This window comes from Bombus vancouverensis, chromosome 2 (genome assembly GCF_051014615.1).
Source record: "Bombus vancouverensis nearcticus chromosome 2, iyBomVanc1_principal, whole genome shotgun sequence".
NCBI classification, from domain to species: domain Eukaryota; kingdom Metazoa; phylum Arthropoda; class Insecta; order Hymenoptera; family Apidae; genus Bombus; species Bombus vancouverensis.
The window spans coordinates 5,960,300-5,977,430 of record NC_134912.1 but is presented as its reverse complement, the minus strand read 5'-3'; the positions used below and the strand labels follow the sequence as shown (position 1 = coordinate 5,977,430).

General features: G+C 29.9%; 2 protein-coding genes across 6 annotated transcripts; one reads left to right on the top strand and one right to left on the bottom strand.

Annotated features, from left to right (window-relative positions):
• The first annotated feature begins 670 nt into the window (after window positions 1-670).
• On the top strand, window positions 671-14,333 carry yl (Putative vitellogenin receptor yl). The gene is made up of 32 exons (XM_033343238.2): window positions 671-688; window positions 1,381-1,447; window positions 1,540-1,667; window positions 2,010-2,153; window positions 2,674-2,779; window positions 2,873-3,022; window positions 3,142-3,258; window positions 3,424-3,549; window positions 3,764-3,979; window positions 4,204-4,375; window positions 4,637-4,838; window positions 4,941-5,132; window positions 5,198-5,318; window positions 5,418-5,558; window positions 5,845-6,097; window positions 6,235-6,437; window positions 6,519-6,671; window positions 6,962-7,089; window positions 7,169-7,293; window positions 7,762-7,964; window positions 8,664-8,839; window positions 10,396-10,640; window positions 10,872-11,179; window positions 11,344-11,583; window positions 11,706-11,858; window positions 12,095-12,240; window positions 12,317-12,408; window positions 12,948-13,185; window positions 13,264-13,441; window positions 13,526-13,823; window positions 13,883-14,003; window positions 14,061-14,333. Exons 1-32 carry the CDS (start codon window positions 671-673, stop codon window positions 14,178-14,180), a joined length of 5,280 nt encoding a protein of 1,759 aa, XP_033199129.2. The 3' UTR covers window positions 14,181-14,333.
• On the bottom strand, window positions 13,752-17,007 carry LOC117161591 (glutathione synthetase). 5 transcript variants are annotated; one of them, XR_013061837.1, is made up of 13 exons: window positions 16,617-16,839; window positions 16,310-16,493; window positions 16,157-16,232; window positions 15,955-16,079; window positions 15,846-15,888; window positions 15,702-15,775; window positions 15,481-15,645; window positions 15,225-15,378; window positions 15,059-15,166; window positions 14,668-14,957; window positions 14,421-14,594; window positions 14,017-14,151; window positions 13,752-13,959 (listed from the first exon to the last, which is right to left on the bottom strand). XR_013061837.1 is itself a non-coding variant. In XM_033343245.2 (12 exons), the coding sequence occupies exons 1-11, from the start codon at window positions 16,720-16,722 to the stop codon at window positions 14,468-14,470; spliced, it is 1,452 nt and encodes a 483-aa protein (XP_033199136.2). In that variant the 5' UTR covers window positions 16,723-16,839; the 3' UTR covers window positions 13,752-13,959; window positions 14,421-14,467. The 5 variants fall into 5 exon arrangements, 3 of the variants coding, with proteins under 3 accessions (XP_033199136.2, XP_033199137.2, XP_076483872.1); XR_013061838.1 differs by having other exon boundaries at window positions 14,017-14,148; XM_033343245.2 differs by lacking the exon at window positions 14,017-14,151.
• Between the last annotated feature and the right edge of the window lie 124 nt (window positions 17,008-17,131).

The window sequence follows — 17,131 nt, the reverse complement described above, 5'->3', positions numbered from 1 at the left end:
ATATTTCATATTTGTATAAAGATCATAAAAATTACTTATCGTAAAAAGAACATTAATAAAATGATATGATAATTGCAATGAGAAATGGCTTAATTGTTGGAATAATTTTCATATAAACGTTAGTCGTTTCTAGTTTCGTAAAGGTCGAGCAAATTTAAACTTAAGAATAATGTGTGTACATAATCGAACCAACTGTTTGTATACATTTCTTATGAAACTTGTACCTTCATACACAATTTCTTCTATCACGCGAAATTTACAATAAGTTATAACTTTTAAAAGAACAAATTATCATATCTAAGCGTAATTCACGTGTACTTACATATTATACGAAATATTTTTGAAAAATATTTATTTATACACATTACTCTAACATTACTGTTATAATTATTACCTTTTGTATTAGTTTGTTTATAATATATTGCATAATAAATTTAGTATTAAATTTAATGAATATACATAAAAAGAAATAATTTATATATGTGTAAATCATTTCTTATTTATGATTTAATCCCGTTCAAAAGTCTGAATAGAATGAAATCTATATTAATGTATAATAACTTACACAGAGGCATTCATAACAATATGTGTATTATTAGAAAAACGACCTCAACTACACAACTTTGGTACGGTCTCTGTAACGGCCCTTAGTTTTCGTTTAACAGTCGTAATGGTAAGAACACCTCTCGTAAGTATATCGAAAAGAAATATTTTATTTTAAAAACCTTTCATACCTATTCCATTTTGCAATTATGTTATAAAATGTTAATTTCGCCAGTTTTATTATAAAGAGTACCCAATTCAGATCGATTCCGTAATTTTTATTAGGGGTTGGTCTAGTTAAAGCAAAGTTTACTTAATTTAATGAAAATAATTTCCGCTTGTGATATCATTTTTGCAGAGCTAAGTTTGTATAATATACTTAAAATCTACATTTGTCAGTGTACCGGATATACTGATTAATATTTTATTTATTATTCATATTGTGTCATTTACGAAATTCTCAAGCATTTATAATATTTGAACTTGTATAAAAAACATAAATGAGAAGATACAATTAGTAATACATAAGGAACATTTGTGCCGTTGAAAAGACTTTAACCATCGAAAAATGATACGATGATGATTTGACCCTCAAATTCTATTATACTTGCGTTCTTCAACTTATGTTTACTTCATTGTGTTGTAACGCTTCAACTTTTGCTCTCATACCTGTTGTATCAATGATGTAAAAACCAAATATTTTTTAATTAGTTTTCTACGATAACCGTGGCATTCTAACGATTAAACAAATTATGCCGGTGAAGACTTTAGAATAATAGGAAAATATTTTCGATTGCTTAATAAAAATGTAAATTAATTCGACAAAAATTATTTCAGATTATGTATCGCAGATTGTTCGTACTTCTGGTTGTAAGCATTTTCAACCCGCGCGCCGATGCCGCAGGTAACTTTAATCGTACATATTACAATTAGATTTAGTAACAATTTATTTCTAGCACATTCTAATTTATACTTTTCTTACTTTTTAATTTGAAGCTATAGGCTGCGAACCACCGGATCTCTTCTTGTGCTCGAACAAAAAATGCATTTCATCCATCTTCCGTTGCGATGGGGAAGATGAATGCGGTGACGGTTCCGACGAAACGGGTTGTGAAGGCTACCAAGTATATATTAATTCATAATTATCATCAAAACGATATTTATAATAATATATTGCTTATTCTTATATTTTTTATTATTAAAGAATTGTATAGTTAAATAATTTAAAATTATTTGCAAGAGATTGCAAAATATTCCACGTCTGAAATTTCTCAATATGTTCCATAAGTCGATAAAGTATTATACATTATATAATTATATTACATATATATTTATTTTTATCTTGTAAATTATTATTTTATTCGGAACTGTATATTTTTACAACGAAATGGTTTCTTATATTATATATATATATTATTCTTATATTATACTTCTAATATATAACAAAATCAATTTTTTTATTTCAGCTTCAAAACCTTGAAATGATTCGTTGCGCTATAGACGAGTTCCAATGTTCCGATATTCATACTTGTATACCGATAGAAAAATTCTGCGACACAAAAGAAGATTGTTCCGATGGCAGTGATGAATACGATGGTTGTGTAAAAGATGTGAGATTGCATTTAAATTTTGACTTCTTATCAAATAACGACATAATTCCTAGATCGGTACTCCGAGAATGAAAAAAATATATAAGTTTGTTTATGTTAATTATAATATAAATTAGATTAAATATCAATCGATATTACAGATTGGAGAAATTTATTACAATTATTCATAACTTTCATCTATATATGATGCAAGTATCAAGCATTCCATAATTGATCAGCTACTTATTATTTTTATTTTAAGCAATAAAGATGTTAATAAGATATATTCTTTTTGCCTCAATTTATAGTAACTTGAACGCAAAAGTGAAATATTTAATCTTCTTGACATACTATATCCTAAATGAATTTGAAGATTATATAATAATAACAATAACAACAACAATAATAATAATACTTTATTGTACATCAGACTTTACGTATATTACAAGGTGGTTCTTTGGTACAGCAGATTGACTTACTAATTTGAAGACTATACGAATTACAAATATTCTTCTAATCGATATATTCTCAATTACTGCAGGTAAATTGCGACGCATTCAAATGCAAAGATGGCCATTGCATAAGAAACGAATGGGTTTGCGACGGTATCCCAGATTGTCCAGATAAGAGCGATGAAGAAAAATGCGGTAATCTTTCTTCTTTTCTTTCCTTAAACTATATTTTGATGTTAAATAAGATCTACAAATTTCAAACTTATATTATTATTTTATAATCCATAGAGAATTACATGATACCAGTCGATGAATGTAACAACGAATACGATCGATATCTGTGCAAAAATAAAAGATGCATTTCTCTGAACGCAACCTGTAATGAGAAGGATAACTGCGGGGATAATTCAGATGAAGATATAGATGCATGTATCAAGGGTAAGTAGTAGTGAAGGAGATATTGTTTCGATTCAGTAATATAAAGTCGGAGTGATGGCAATTTTTGAGCCAAGCCTTGGCAATTTAACAGTAATAGGTTTAATTGTTTCAAATCATAGCTGATGCATCGTGCAAGGAAGCAAAGTGTCAACATAATTGCAGGAAAACACCTGAAGGTGCTCAATGTTCGTGTCGACCAGGTTACAAGTTGGTGAACAACCAGACTTCGTGCGAGGGTAAAGATAAAAGATTAACAATCTATTTTTTCTTTTTACTGAACTAAAGGTTGATTACAGACATATTCAGATATTCAGATCTGATTTAGATTCGAGTTAATTATTAAAGTCATGATCAAGAAGAAACTACAAAGTTATTTTATATACATATCTATTATTTTATAGATGTGAATGAGTGCGATAATTACGGAATTTGCGATCAAGAATGTATCAATAGCGTTGGATCTTACACATGCTCGTGTCAACCTGGTTACAGTCTGAACGATGACAAAAAAACTTGTCAAACCGAAGGTAAATCTTTTCTCAGCTTTGTACGAACAAAATTTTTTAAAAATTTAATTCTTATCTGTGATAGGTTCTATATTCTATGACTGATAGAACAAATAGAATCTGTAAAAAGGAAAAGTTTTGAAAGATAAATACCTTCTTGAAAGATAAAGAGCCTCATTTTCCTAAGTATCTACGTATTTCTAATTAGTATCTATTTTCTACTGTTTATCCACAGGTGGCGAAGGTTTGATGATGTTTTCAATTAAATCTGAAATCCGTGGTATTTATCTCAATTCTCGGTTGTATTATCCGGTGACTCAAAATTTGCAACACGCCGTGGCTATTTCTTTAGACGCGAATAATGTATACTGGTCCGATATCGAGGACGGAAACGAAGCGATAATCAAAAGTTTAGAGGATGGTTCGCAGCGAGAGGTCATTGTTACAGCAGGTAAATTATGCATATAAATCGTATTCTCAAATTACTCTAATCTTTCCTACTGTACTTTATTACAAAATTTTAATTTTATTAGATCAGATTGATACTCACATCTGAAGTTTGCATGTACGTTACTTATTTCCTTTGTTGCTCATTTTCTTATATATATATATATATATATATATATATGTATGTATGATATATATAAATTATAAGAAAATATATATATCTTCAAGGTTTGAGCAGCCCCGATGACATGGCAGTAGATTGGGTAACAGGCAACATATATTTCACGGATGGTGGTTATATGCATATCGGAGTTTGTAACAATGATGGTTCTTATTGCACTGTTATAATAAAAGAACAAAACGATAAACCGCGAGGTCTTGTTTTATTACCGTCCAGTGGGTAAGTGCATTTCAAGCGTAAAAAACTGAACAATTGAGATTCAAAAGTATTTTCAGCATCTGGATAAATAAAGTATTTCAATCTCCTAAATATCTGTTTTAAAAAAAATTATGAAATTTTATGTTACTACTTTTATAAAATTGCCATATCTTGTTTTTATCAGCTTTTTATTATACTTTCTGTAATTAAATGTTTAAGAAGTAACACAAGTTAAAGAATTTTTGCAAGTGCAAAATAAATAATAAAATTATGTGTTTCCAGTATAATGTATTGGTCCAAATGGGGCATGGATTCATGCATATTGAGGGCAGGAATGGATGGAAAAAATAACACTGTGTTAGTCAGCAAAGATTTAGAATTGCCAAACAGTTTATCTATCGATTACGCGAATGAAAGATTATACTGGATAGATGCTAAAGCAAAAGTAATCGAATCGGTACGACTGGATGGTACAGATCGAAAGGTATATTTCACATTTCTACACCGAACATTAGAACAATGTTCGTCTGAAGATCGATAATTACAGTAAAAATTATTTATTCGCTTTTTATTTGTACCGTTTTAGGCCATATTAAAAGATATAGCAAAGAGGCCATTTTCATTGGCTGTATTTGAAAATAAGTTATACTGGAGCGATTGGATATCTAATACCATACAGTCATGTGATAAATTCACTGGTAAAAATTGGGAAGTTTTAGTGTCTACAAACAGTACTATTTATGGCATACACATATATCACTCTGTTTTAAAACCCAAGGTACGTTCATTTTTTTCTTTCTCGTCAATTTATTCGTAAATAAATGATACAATATTCGATAATAGATGCCGAATCCCTGCAATTCAAGCCCGTGTTCTCAATTATGTCTATTAAACTCAGCGAATAGCTATACTTGCGCTTGCACATTGGACAAAGAATTAAATTCTGATAACCATACGTGCCGTGGTAAGTTGTATTATTGCTGTAAACTAGTGAATTAAATACAAGACGTAACTTGATATTTAATAATTAAATAAATATACACACGAATTAAATAAATTTCAGCGGTTAAGAAGAAGACGCATTTAATTATCGCAGCAGGAAGTACATTCATAGACTATTATCATGAACTATTGGGAAAACCGAAAATTACTACCAGCGACACATTAAATCACGTCACTGAGGTTGTTTATAATCCTCTCACTGGTAAGACTTTAATAATCGATTATTGACAAACATCCTACTTATTCCAATAGACAAACCATGATATTTCATATAACAAATATATATCCGTTGCTCTAAACACGCGGTCGAAACCTTTCAAAGTCGAATAATGTTATTTAACGTGATTTTATTTAAGCTCATAATGACATCACAACGCTTTAATGTCTATAAAGATCATCGAGAATATATAACATTTATATCGTTATAGTTATATAACATTGCCGCTTTTAAATATTTTCAATATTACTGGTTTACACTGGTTATACAGGTGGTTTACTAGCCAGCGACCAGCTAAGGGACAACATTTTCCATTTTAACATGCAGACTGGTGAAGAGAAAAGCATGATGTCTATTGAAAACGAAATACTAGGTGGAATGGATTTCGACTACGTCGGAAATAATCTATATTTGTCGGATGTGAAACACAAAACTATCGAGGTCCACAGCTTGAACAACAATGAAAAAACGATCTTCTATTTCCAAGACGAGCCTTACGATATTGCACTTGTACCTGAAGAAAAGTAATCATTTTTGTACATGAATCACAAAAAGACGAATGAATTTCGATATAGTTCTATATACATGTTTTTTTTATTTTAATTTGCTAAGCATTATAGTAAAATCTTTATGGAAAGATCATTATGTGATGATGTTTTAGTATCATGATGGTCGTATTCAGAACGAATGAATTGTATCGCATAGACCTGATGAACATGAACGGGCTTGGTCCAAGAGTCACGATCGAAGGGAATAAGACACATTTAATTGGGCCGAAAATATCTTTGTGCTACGACAGAGTTCTGAAACTATTGTTTTGGAGTGATCAAGGCACTGGTCGTATTGGTAGTACGACCATTCCGGGTTTGTATTTCTATCGTAATAAATGACTAATGTTAATGACTATAATATAGATATAAATATAAATATAATTAAATTTTTTAGGTTTCGAAACATATATCTTCCGCACTGGATTACTGGAACCCGTGAGTCTCACTGTTCTTAGTGACTATGTGTTTTGGACTCAATATAAATCGAATAAATTGTATTGGACCAACAAAAGCAGCACACAGCAATATCAGAAGCATACTACATTAGGTGAGTAATATGAAATAAGTTATAAAACTCTTTGATAATCAATTATTAATCAACAGACATGAATCGTCAACCATAATCAAATATATTGTCTTTTTAATCTTAAGATTTAATCTTAACTAAGTTTTCTCCATTCTTAGCATTTTATGCAATTAAATAAAATAATAATGAGATATAAAGAGAATAAAGAATACAAATAGCGATTAATCACACAATCCAATTTATCGTATAGATAATCGAATATAAAAAAGAAAGAATTATACCAATTATACAGAAACAATTGTATCTTTCAGAAGTACCTAAAGACTTGAATAGAATGCAGTTAATAAGTTTACATCAAACGTACATAGAAGAGCACCAGTGTCGCAACAACAACGGAAACTGTTCTCACGTGTGCCTGTTATCTAATGCTGATTCATATGTAAGCTTAGAGTGTTTGTATAATACGATTTCTTTGAGACACGATTATCCTTGTACTTATATTTCATTTAAATTTTCAGATCTGTGCGTGTCCACCCGACATGATGCTGGACGTAGATAATCGAACGTGTACTCTTCAAACTGCGTGTAATGCTGGCGAAATAAAATGTGGAGAACACGATATATGCATAAAATCCCATCAAAGGTAAGATATTATTATCTTGAATGGTTCAGCCATGGAATTTATCAATTTATAAGTGTATTCTGTAACTTTCCATGTCTATTAATCATGAATAGATAAAAGTTTAATCTCTGAAACATAATCATTGAAATTCTTACTTCATGGATAATTACTATTTTGTATTTTTAGTATAAGACTTGATAAATCAATCGTATCAAACGAATTGTACGATGTTCAATCGATTTATAATTTTAAGATCACTTAAACGATGGAAACCATCAGTCTGCGTTGGCGTTCAACACTTGCTAATTCACGACTGTAACATGACAATGAAAATTATTTCATACCCTTATTCGATAAAAATACACGAATTCATCTTCTTTTATTTTGATATGCAGAATATACCTATAAATTTGAAAATACAACTATCATTTATATTTTATATTTAATATCTGCATGCGTTATTAAACTGTAAATGTTTCGCAACTTCAGATGCGACGGAATACAGGATTGTCCTAACGGTGAAGATGAATCAAGTATTTGCGATGAACACCATTGGTCAAGGTGCAAGCACGAGGATCAGTTTCAATGTAAAAACGGCGACTGCATAAGCAAGACGAAACGTTGTAATTCCCACTACGACTGTGTCGATCGATCGGATGAGGAAGGCTGTGATAAAAAGGAATGCGACTCCAGTAAATCAAAACCCTTACTAAATCTTATTTATAACGTGCTTATTGTCTACAATAACAAGACTGTCTAAACATTTAGAGCACACGTTATAAGCGATAAATTATATACTGTGTATATAAAGCGAACGACAATGTAGATCAAATTGAGAGATCAGTGAATGAAACTATTAAATAGATCGAATATTTATTTGAATCAATAAATTAATATTGTTTAAAACTATCGTGTTGTTTGCTTGAACAATCGTAACACGCGAATAAAGCAATCATAGCTGAAGTCACGTTATTAGTGATTAAATGAATTTATAATATCTATTCATAACTGATTTCAAGCTTGAAGCAATAGAAAGACGACTGAATTTATCGATTTATATAAGGAAAAGTTAACATTTCTGCTTCCTGTTTTTATATTTCTATACACATACTTCTCCTTGAACTCTGACTCTCGCATGGAAAAAAATAAATATCCGATTGATTCTCTGTTATATACCTTATCAAGATCATGTTTCGATTCTTTTTCGATCAATTTATTCGACGCGATAAAATATCTGGAACTCGTGTAAAACGAGTCGAATAATGCTATTGTCATAAGACATCAACATCGAAAAACTATGTTCGATATGTATGCAAAATGAAGGCTGAATAAAAGCCTTCGTTGTACTCAAGTGGCCAACAATTATTCACAATGACTCTAATATCTTCCAGATGAGTTTCAATGTCACGAAGGGGCTTGCATATCGAAATATCTCGTGTGCAACGGACAAAGTGATTGCACCGATTTTTCGGACGAACTTAATTGCGACAAGCACAAGTGCGATGGCGATGCCTTCGCATGCGAAATCGGGACTTGTATACCCAAAACGTGGAAATGTGATGGAGAGGTGAGTCCAAACCTTCCATTAGGCTTTTTTACATCAGTACCTTACGAAACATTCATTTTTTACGTGTAAATTATACACTATTGTTTATTTTTGTAATGTAACAACGTATAATGCGTTGTAAGTTAAAAACAATGCAAGTGTACTTTTCTAATGCAATTAAATTCTACTTGAACGGAAAACGAGAAAGATGAATCAATCTTATTACACTTTCTATTCTCTTTGTTGATTATATCGTAGTTAATACTTTCCTCAACAAAGAAAAACGGTAGAACGACAACTTGGTCACGTATTCTAACTCGTTTAATGTACAAGCTGTATAAAAAGTAGGTGTAAAAACTACCGTAGCATGATTCTACACTCCTGAATCAGTGGAAATCTGTAAAAAAATGTTTGTGCAAAAATTAACCTTTAGCATGATCTTCAAGGTCAAATTTTTTTTATTGCAACTTGTTCTACTCATCACGAGCAACGAAAATCTCAAAGGGATCATGGGCCGCAAATGCCCTTCCTATCAGAAGAAAATATTAAAGTTTTAATAATCCTTAAACTGGCTTAATTCATAATGTGTTTACATTTAATTATTCTCATTTAATGAGAAAGTAGCGTACTATTTACGAAGTAACAAAAAATTAGAAGTCACCTCGAGAAATATATCAGAATACAGGAATAATGGTAAATCTCTGTGTGCAGGAGACATTCCATGATAATGCAATTTTCAGCGGCTATGTTAACAATTTGATGATCAAAAATTAATATTGCGGCATTTGAATACAGATCGAGCCCGTATCAATTAGCGTAAAGAAGAATAGGTTGATTATCACTTTTGTTCATCCTTATCCACTATTAGACCTACATGAAGTAGTTCATCGAGTAAGAATCAGTCACGTGACAGTGCGACGAATAATCAGAGAAAAAGATTTACGGCTTTAAAAAATTCGCCGCGTTCAAGCACTACAGGCAAATGACTATGTTACTCGACAAAGCTTTTGCCATGCTATATAAGTTGCCCACTTTTTAGAGCGTGTATTATTTATGGATGAGAGCGGTTCTTCGAGTTGTAGCATCCTCAATCGACAAAGTGCCAGGATTTGGGCCTACAAAAATCCACAAGCAGTGATGTTAAAAGTTTCAATCAAAGACGATTATTGGAGATCATATTATCGCCTCTATCTTTCTGCCTACATCGTTGCCTACATTTGCATACGTAACAAGTGCGAAGTATTTGCGATTTTTATGTTCACGTCTCCTAAGCAAATTACATGAGATCCGACTGCAGAATATAAACGCACTGCAAATAAAGTCAGTTTAAGAATTATTAAAACTTCAACATTTTTTTCTGACAGGAGGGACATTTGCGACCCATAATCCCTTTGAAATGTTCTCTTCCTTTGAATATTTTTTTACAAATCTCCACCAATTCAGGGGTGTAGAATCACGTTACGGTAGTTTTTACACTTATTTTTTATACATCGTGTACATCTAATTAAAAAGTAAACCCAGGCTGTTTCATTAAAATGTTTAGTTGCATAATTATTTAATTCCGCATGTGGATAAAGGCTGACTGTCCAGATGGTTCCGACGAGAGCGAAACATGCCAAAGAAACGCGTGTCCAACCGAGATGTTTACCTGTTCCAACGGTCGTTGCATCGATTTAATGCTGAAATGCAATGGAGTCAGTGAATGCGAGGATGACAGCGATGAACAATATTGCAAGGACACGGGTAACAGAAATTATGTCAATTGTACTGTAGATCAGTATAAATGTTTCAACACAGAACTGTGTCTTCCGAAGCAAGTCAGGTTAGTCAATTAATCATTATTATTTATTAATTTTTTAATTATTTTACATTCATTTTCTTAATCAATTTCTAAGACTACCACATTGCTCAGTATATGTATAGTACAGTAAATTTAAATTACCATGAGTTTCATTTAATTTTATATATCCCTTTTTTAATAGGTGTATTTTCATCATAATGAAATGAAGAAAGCAAACAATTGGTCCATTTTATTAACCTATCGTTTTCGTAGATGTAACGGCGTTACAGATTGTCCAAAGAACGACGATGAACGTAATTGCCCTCGATGCCAAAAGGAAGAATACGTTTGCGACAATCAGAAATGCATCGATAAAAGCTGGGTGTGCGACCGGATAAACGATTGTGGGGATGGATCGGATGAAAAAGATTGTGACGGTGGTAATTCGAAAATAAGTGGCATCAGCACGAATTCTATTTGCAAAGAATTCAAATGTTCCAACGGTGCCTGCCTCCCCTTTGCCAATGTGTGCGATGGAAAAGTAGATTGCTCCGATCGAAGCGATGAATTCGGACAATGTGGTACGTACAGTGCAGATAAAAGAAATGAAAATATATCTTTTTTAATTGTAACTTAATAATAAAAGTATCATTCAAAAGCTCAATTCTAGTAATTGACAAATTGAATCAATATTACTGTAATATGTGAACACAATAATTCACATTTAAAGCATATATTTTTACAGCAACTGCGTGTACCAAGTACAATCCCTGCACAAATATGTGCCACAAAACACCCATTGGTCCTGTCTGTGGTTGTAGAAATGGATATCAATTGAGTAACGATTTTAAATCCTGCGAAGATATTGACGAATGTAAAGACAATGTTTGTTCACAAGTATGTTATAATACTAATGGATCTTTTACTTGTTCATGCCACGAGGGATACGTCATTCGAAGCGATAAAGTTTCATGCAAAGTGGCTGGTAAAGAAACACTTAGCTTCTTACGTTTTATTTTGTTTATTTTGCGTTTGGAATAATTAAATAATTATAGAGAATGTATAATAGGTGAATATTTTATACTGTAACGAATTATTTTATTGTAGGATCACAAATGGAAATAATTACTGTTTCTAGTGCTGATATCAGAAAGTTATCACCAAATTTAAATTCAATTCAAGTTATTTATGAAGAACTAAATCCTGAAATAAGCGGTATTGACGCGAACACGAGGGAAAACACTATCTATTGGAGCAATGGTAATATCAAACAAAATTTACTTGTCTTAATGCATAAAATATTTTTTTCCAAAACACATTCTATCCTTAACGATTTAGCAAAAAGAATTTTCTGTAGCTCACTTAGGAATTAAATCATGCATATGCATTTTATATACAACATACATATTATTGCTTTGATTCAAACATTTTACTAAATTCCTAATATAATTTTATTTCTTCATTTTGTTAAACTCTTAATACAATATCTCCCATAGATATCTTGGGCACGGTAAGTAAAATAAACATGAAGACCAAGGAACGAAAGACTGTTACCGGCCTTGGCAGACCGGGAGCTCTAGCTGTTGATTGGATTACCGACAACGTATACTTCAATGATAATGACTATTTTAGCAGTGTTCAGGTATCGAATATTCATTATTCGCGTTCATTCGGTATCTGTATTTAGCCATGAAAATCTTTTAAATTTTAATTTACAGGTATGCAATCTAGAACAGCAGAAGTGTGCTAAAGTAGTATCAATCCCACTAAACAACCGAGCAGTCTCTATTGCCGTCGAACCAAAAGAAGGGTATGTTTTAATTAAGAAACTTATACCTCTTTGGCGCCTAACATTTAAAAATGATTTCATTCGATTCTAAATAAATATTTATTTCATTTTCCAAATTTTATTATTATATAATATAATTTGATTATAAATTACAAATTATATAACATATTACAATATATTATATATAACATAAAATTTGGAAAATTATATATATATAATTAATTAAACGATAACATATATAATTATATATATATATAATATAATATAATATAATATAATATAATATATATATAAGTATTATATATATATATATATAATATTATATATATATATATATATAATACTGCAGGTAATATATATATATATATGCAGAATTGAAGGATTTAAAGAATACGATCGTAAATCATTCATCCTAAAAGTTTTAGGGCAATTTGAGACACGAATCACGGTACTAAATTTTTTGAAACATTTAGTCATATGATTTATAAAATTTTAGTGCTGATAGTATAGTAAAGTATACTATCTTGTAGCAGTTTTATATATATTATTATTCAATTTAGGTGGTTGTTTTGGAGCCAAACTTCTTGGACATCTTACGATAGACCTATGACGGAAATATATCGATCCAATACAATGGGTACTAATATAACAGCGATTGTACATCGAGATCTTGGTATTGTCTTTGCGTTAACTATTGATTATACACGATTCAGATTGTATTGGTCAGATACGTTTCATAAAAATATTGAGTCCTCGAATTTAGATGGTTCTAATCGTATTATAGTTTTAAACACAGATGTAAGTTCTACTAGATTATAATTTATGCAAGGAAGATATTGTTATATGTTTATATTACTCTTATTTTTAATATCATAGGTTCATCAGGCTTTGAGCATTAGCATATACGAGGATTCTTTATATTGGTTGATGAGTACAACTGGTAAAGTAAAAAAATGCAAATTATACGGTGACAAATCGTGTGTAACGATTACCATTGGTATTTCAAATATCGACAAGTACTTTATTATTTCGCACCCAATGAGGCAACCTATTGGTGAGTTAAATAATTAATTGATTAACAAAATTTTATGTTATTTTCTAATAAGAAATACGTTCAAAATTCACATTTCTGTATTAGGAAAAAACACTTGCGAGAGACATAAATGCAGCTACATGTGTGTTTCGGGAAACAACGGACCCGCATGTATCTGTCAGAATGGATATCCGAAAGATTCCAGAAGTACTTGCATGGAAAACACAAATATAAAAATTAAATTTGATACGAGAAAAGCTGGCCGTAGAAACGAAAGTATTCGTTATCAACACGGGACCCTAATTGGTGTAATAATTTCAGTAGTAACATGTATCGTAGTTGCGTCAGCCTACTTTTATTACCAGAAAATTAAACCACGCTTTTCAAAGAAAAATAATCTCAGGTAAATTAATCGATAATTCATTTTTAGTCAGAAATATTAGCTTCTTATCCTACTTGCAGTATCCATTTCCAAAATCCATCATACCAGCAACGAAATGAGATCACACCCTCGTTCAATTATATTTCTGGTTTACCACCTGGAGAACATGAATACGTTAATCCGATTATAGATATACAAAAGGTAAATTACTTACATCATATTCAGTTGTAGAAAACATATATGTTTTTTCATATTTAGAATCACAATGAAAATATACCAGAGAAGGGCGAAAAACAAATGGTGAAGCTTCTCAATTTCGATCAATCAGATGACGAATCTAAAGAATCTACTAATGGACAGGATATTCGCTTAATATAGTATAATATATATTAACTTTTGCTAAATTAAAATGAAACTCAAATTTAACTATGTACATAATTATTTACCTACTTTATAAATATTTAATAATATGTAAAACCTTCATGTATATATCCTTTTACATACAATTAATAAAAACAGAATAATCAATAATATTTGATTATAATAATTATCATTTAACATTCTTTATTAACATTATTATATATAAAGATATAATTCTATAATATAAATTTCTCATACTTTTGAACTATATCCGGTAATTCGCAACTATACGAATATCTTTTGTATTAACTAATTAAATAAGGACTATCAATAGCTCCAATTCCAGCTGCTATTCCTCCTTCATTTTCATTTGATGGTTTTGTTCTCAGAATATGTCCTACCTCTTCATTATATATAATATCATTATTATTTCTGTAAAATGAGAACTCAGTCACTCGATATAATTGCTAGAATAATTATGAAAGAAATATATTTTATTACACACCCTATAATAACACCATAAACACCAAGTTCTGATACAACATCAGTGAAATCCAAATGATTATCTTCAAATGGTTCATTATGACCACGTACAATATAATTCTTTTGCACAGGTGGATAAAAACGATCCATTAATATCCAAGCTGTTCTTTCTTCTGAATTTCTCATGGATTCTAAATGAGTCTTTATATCTTCATTATAAACATTGTTTCCACCTCCTTCCCTTTGTGGTTTTAAAACATACTTTTTAGGATCTGACATAGCATTATCAATGATTACTTCTGCTTCGTTATTCTGTTTACAATGCAGATCAGTATAAAAATAGCTTCAAAATGTAATATTAAAATGATCATATGTATAAATTACAATTGCAATTAATGTTTTCTAATACTTACAAATTCTAAAGAGTAAAGTCCAGCAAATACCTCTTGTATTTGTTTTATTGTATTATCATCTTTTAAAAGTACGTTAAGTACATTAGGATAAGCTAAAGATTGTTGTACCTAATAAAAGTTATTTATTCTTTACACTGTTCAAAACAAAAATGAGTATTTTTTATACCTTTTTAGTACCAGCTAGATGATATTGTATTGATGGACATTTTATTGCTTTTGAACGTTCGATTAATAATCTAATTTCCCATTCTCGTTCAGTGGGGTAAGCTTCAACTTCATAACCAGAACGAAAATAAACTACAGAAACTTCTAAATCTCCGCTAAAAATAAAAAAATATTATTTAATAATTTCTTATTTAGATATAGATAGTAAATTTAATAATATCTAAACAACTTTTCAAATATTTTATATAATTACATACACTATTAATTGTTTATTTGGTCCCAACTTTGCTTCAGACACCAAATCTCTTAAACTTCTTCTGATTATTTTAATATCAGGATTAATTTTAGAAATTTCAAATTCATGAAATCTCTGATCACATACATTATAAGTAATACTTTCAACAACAAATAATATTACAGCCCTATAATAAAATATGTTAATTATTTAACAGTTAGCTATCATATTTGTACTACTTACTTTTCATTATCATATAATTTCCATGCATATATTAGCCCTTTACAGAGTCCATTAATTGGATTATTTTCTGGGATCTAAACACGGTCGAAAGTTTAATAAGGATCAGAAAAACTTAATAAATATGGAATAATGAAAGATACCTACATTTTTTATTTTATCCGCATGTCCAACTTCTGATAAGATATACCTAAAAATGCATTATATTAGGATTAAACATAAAAAATATATTGCATACTTTGTAACAATAACTTACTTATGATACTGAGTAGTAACTGTAACTATTCCTCCAAAACTACTTGCAATAGTATTTAATTCAACTTGTTTAATCTGATTCTCATGTAACATGTAATCTGATCGAAGTAGACCAAGACTTAAAGTCTAGAAGAGAAAAATTGCTTAGAGACTTATTCATCATACATTATTTAAAATAAATTTATATTATGTTAGTATTTTACTTGACTAAATCCTTCCTTATATATAGTTTCATATATGTTAAATAATTTTGCTGTAAATGGATCTGCATCAATTGTACTAAAAGATATAAAACAGTTATCTATAACACATACAAATACAAATACAAATACAAACAACTTATTATTTTTATATACCTTTTTAAACTTTTTATTAGAAAATTATTATCATGTGCAACCTTATGTATCAGTTCATTCAATAATACTTGTATACCTTTAGCTTTCTCAAAATTTTTCCTAGGAAAACTTGATGGTAATAAAGTAAATGGTAAAACTTGTACCTGATTTTTATTAAAGGATACTTTTGATCGCATACTAATACCTGAATAAAAATAAGTTAAATTTGAATTGTTTGATTTCAATAAAATCATTATTATATATTTTGAAGAATAAGAAACAATGAGCCAGTTTTTTTCATTAGTTTGATACATCTATAAATTAATACCATGCATAAGAGCCCAATCCTTAGCCTTATCTACAACATTTTCTAATTCTTTCCTTGATAATTGTAATTGAATACAAGGTTCTAAACGTGAAACTTCCATTGTCATATAAATTTAATAAAATATATGAAATTTCAAACAAAAAACACTTAAAGTCTGCATCAACTATCATTCAAAATAATTGTTGGGTAAGCGACTAGTCATATCTTTATCTTATGATTAAACATAACTTTACACAAAGACGAAACTACGCGTGTGTGTAAACATATACGTACATGATAATCCAAATCCTTATCATATATTTCCAGTTTCAAATAAAAATAATTATTCATGTAAATATCATAATTGCAACAACCATAACATGTCATTATTTCCGAAAAATATTTCGATCATCTTAGAAAAGTAATTTTATTTAACAATAATAAATACATTGTACATTTTATAATAATTTTAACAGTACCTATATATATTATTATTTTATAAATAGATGATACAATATTCGATAAAACTGTATTAT

Excerpts from the sequence above, each read along its gene's own strand:
- yl (XM_033343238.2), top strand. Across the intron at positions 2,780-2,872 it reads GAGCGATGAAGAAAAATGCG|AGAATTACATGATACCAGTC; the intron begins GTAATCTTTCTT and ends TATAATCCATAG. Across the intron at positions 13,824-13,882 it reads TCAAAGAAAAATAATCTCAG|TATCCATTTCCAAAATCCAT; the intron begins GTAAATTAATCG and ends TCCTACTTGCAG.
- LOC117161591 (XM_033343245.2), bottom strand. The coding sequence starts at position 16,722 with ATGACAATGGAAGTTTCACGTTTAGAACCTTGTATTCAATTACAATTA. Across the intron at positions 16,080-16,156 it reads ATAAGGAAGGATTTAGTCAA|ACTTTAAGTCTTGGTCTACT; the intron begins GTAAAATACTAA and ends TTTCTCTTCTAG. Across the intron at positions 15,167-15,224 it reads ATCTAGCTGGTACTAAAAAG|GTACAACAATCTTTAGCTTA; the intron begins GTATAAAAAATA and ends AACTTTTATTAG.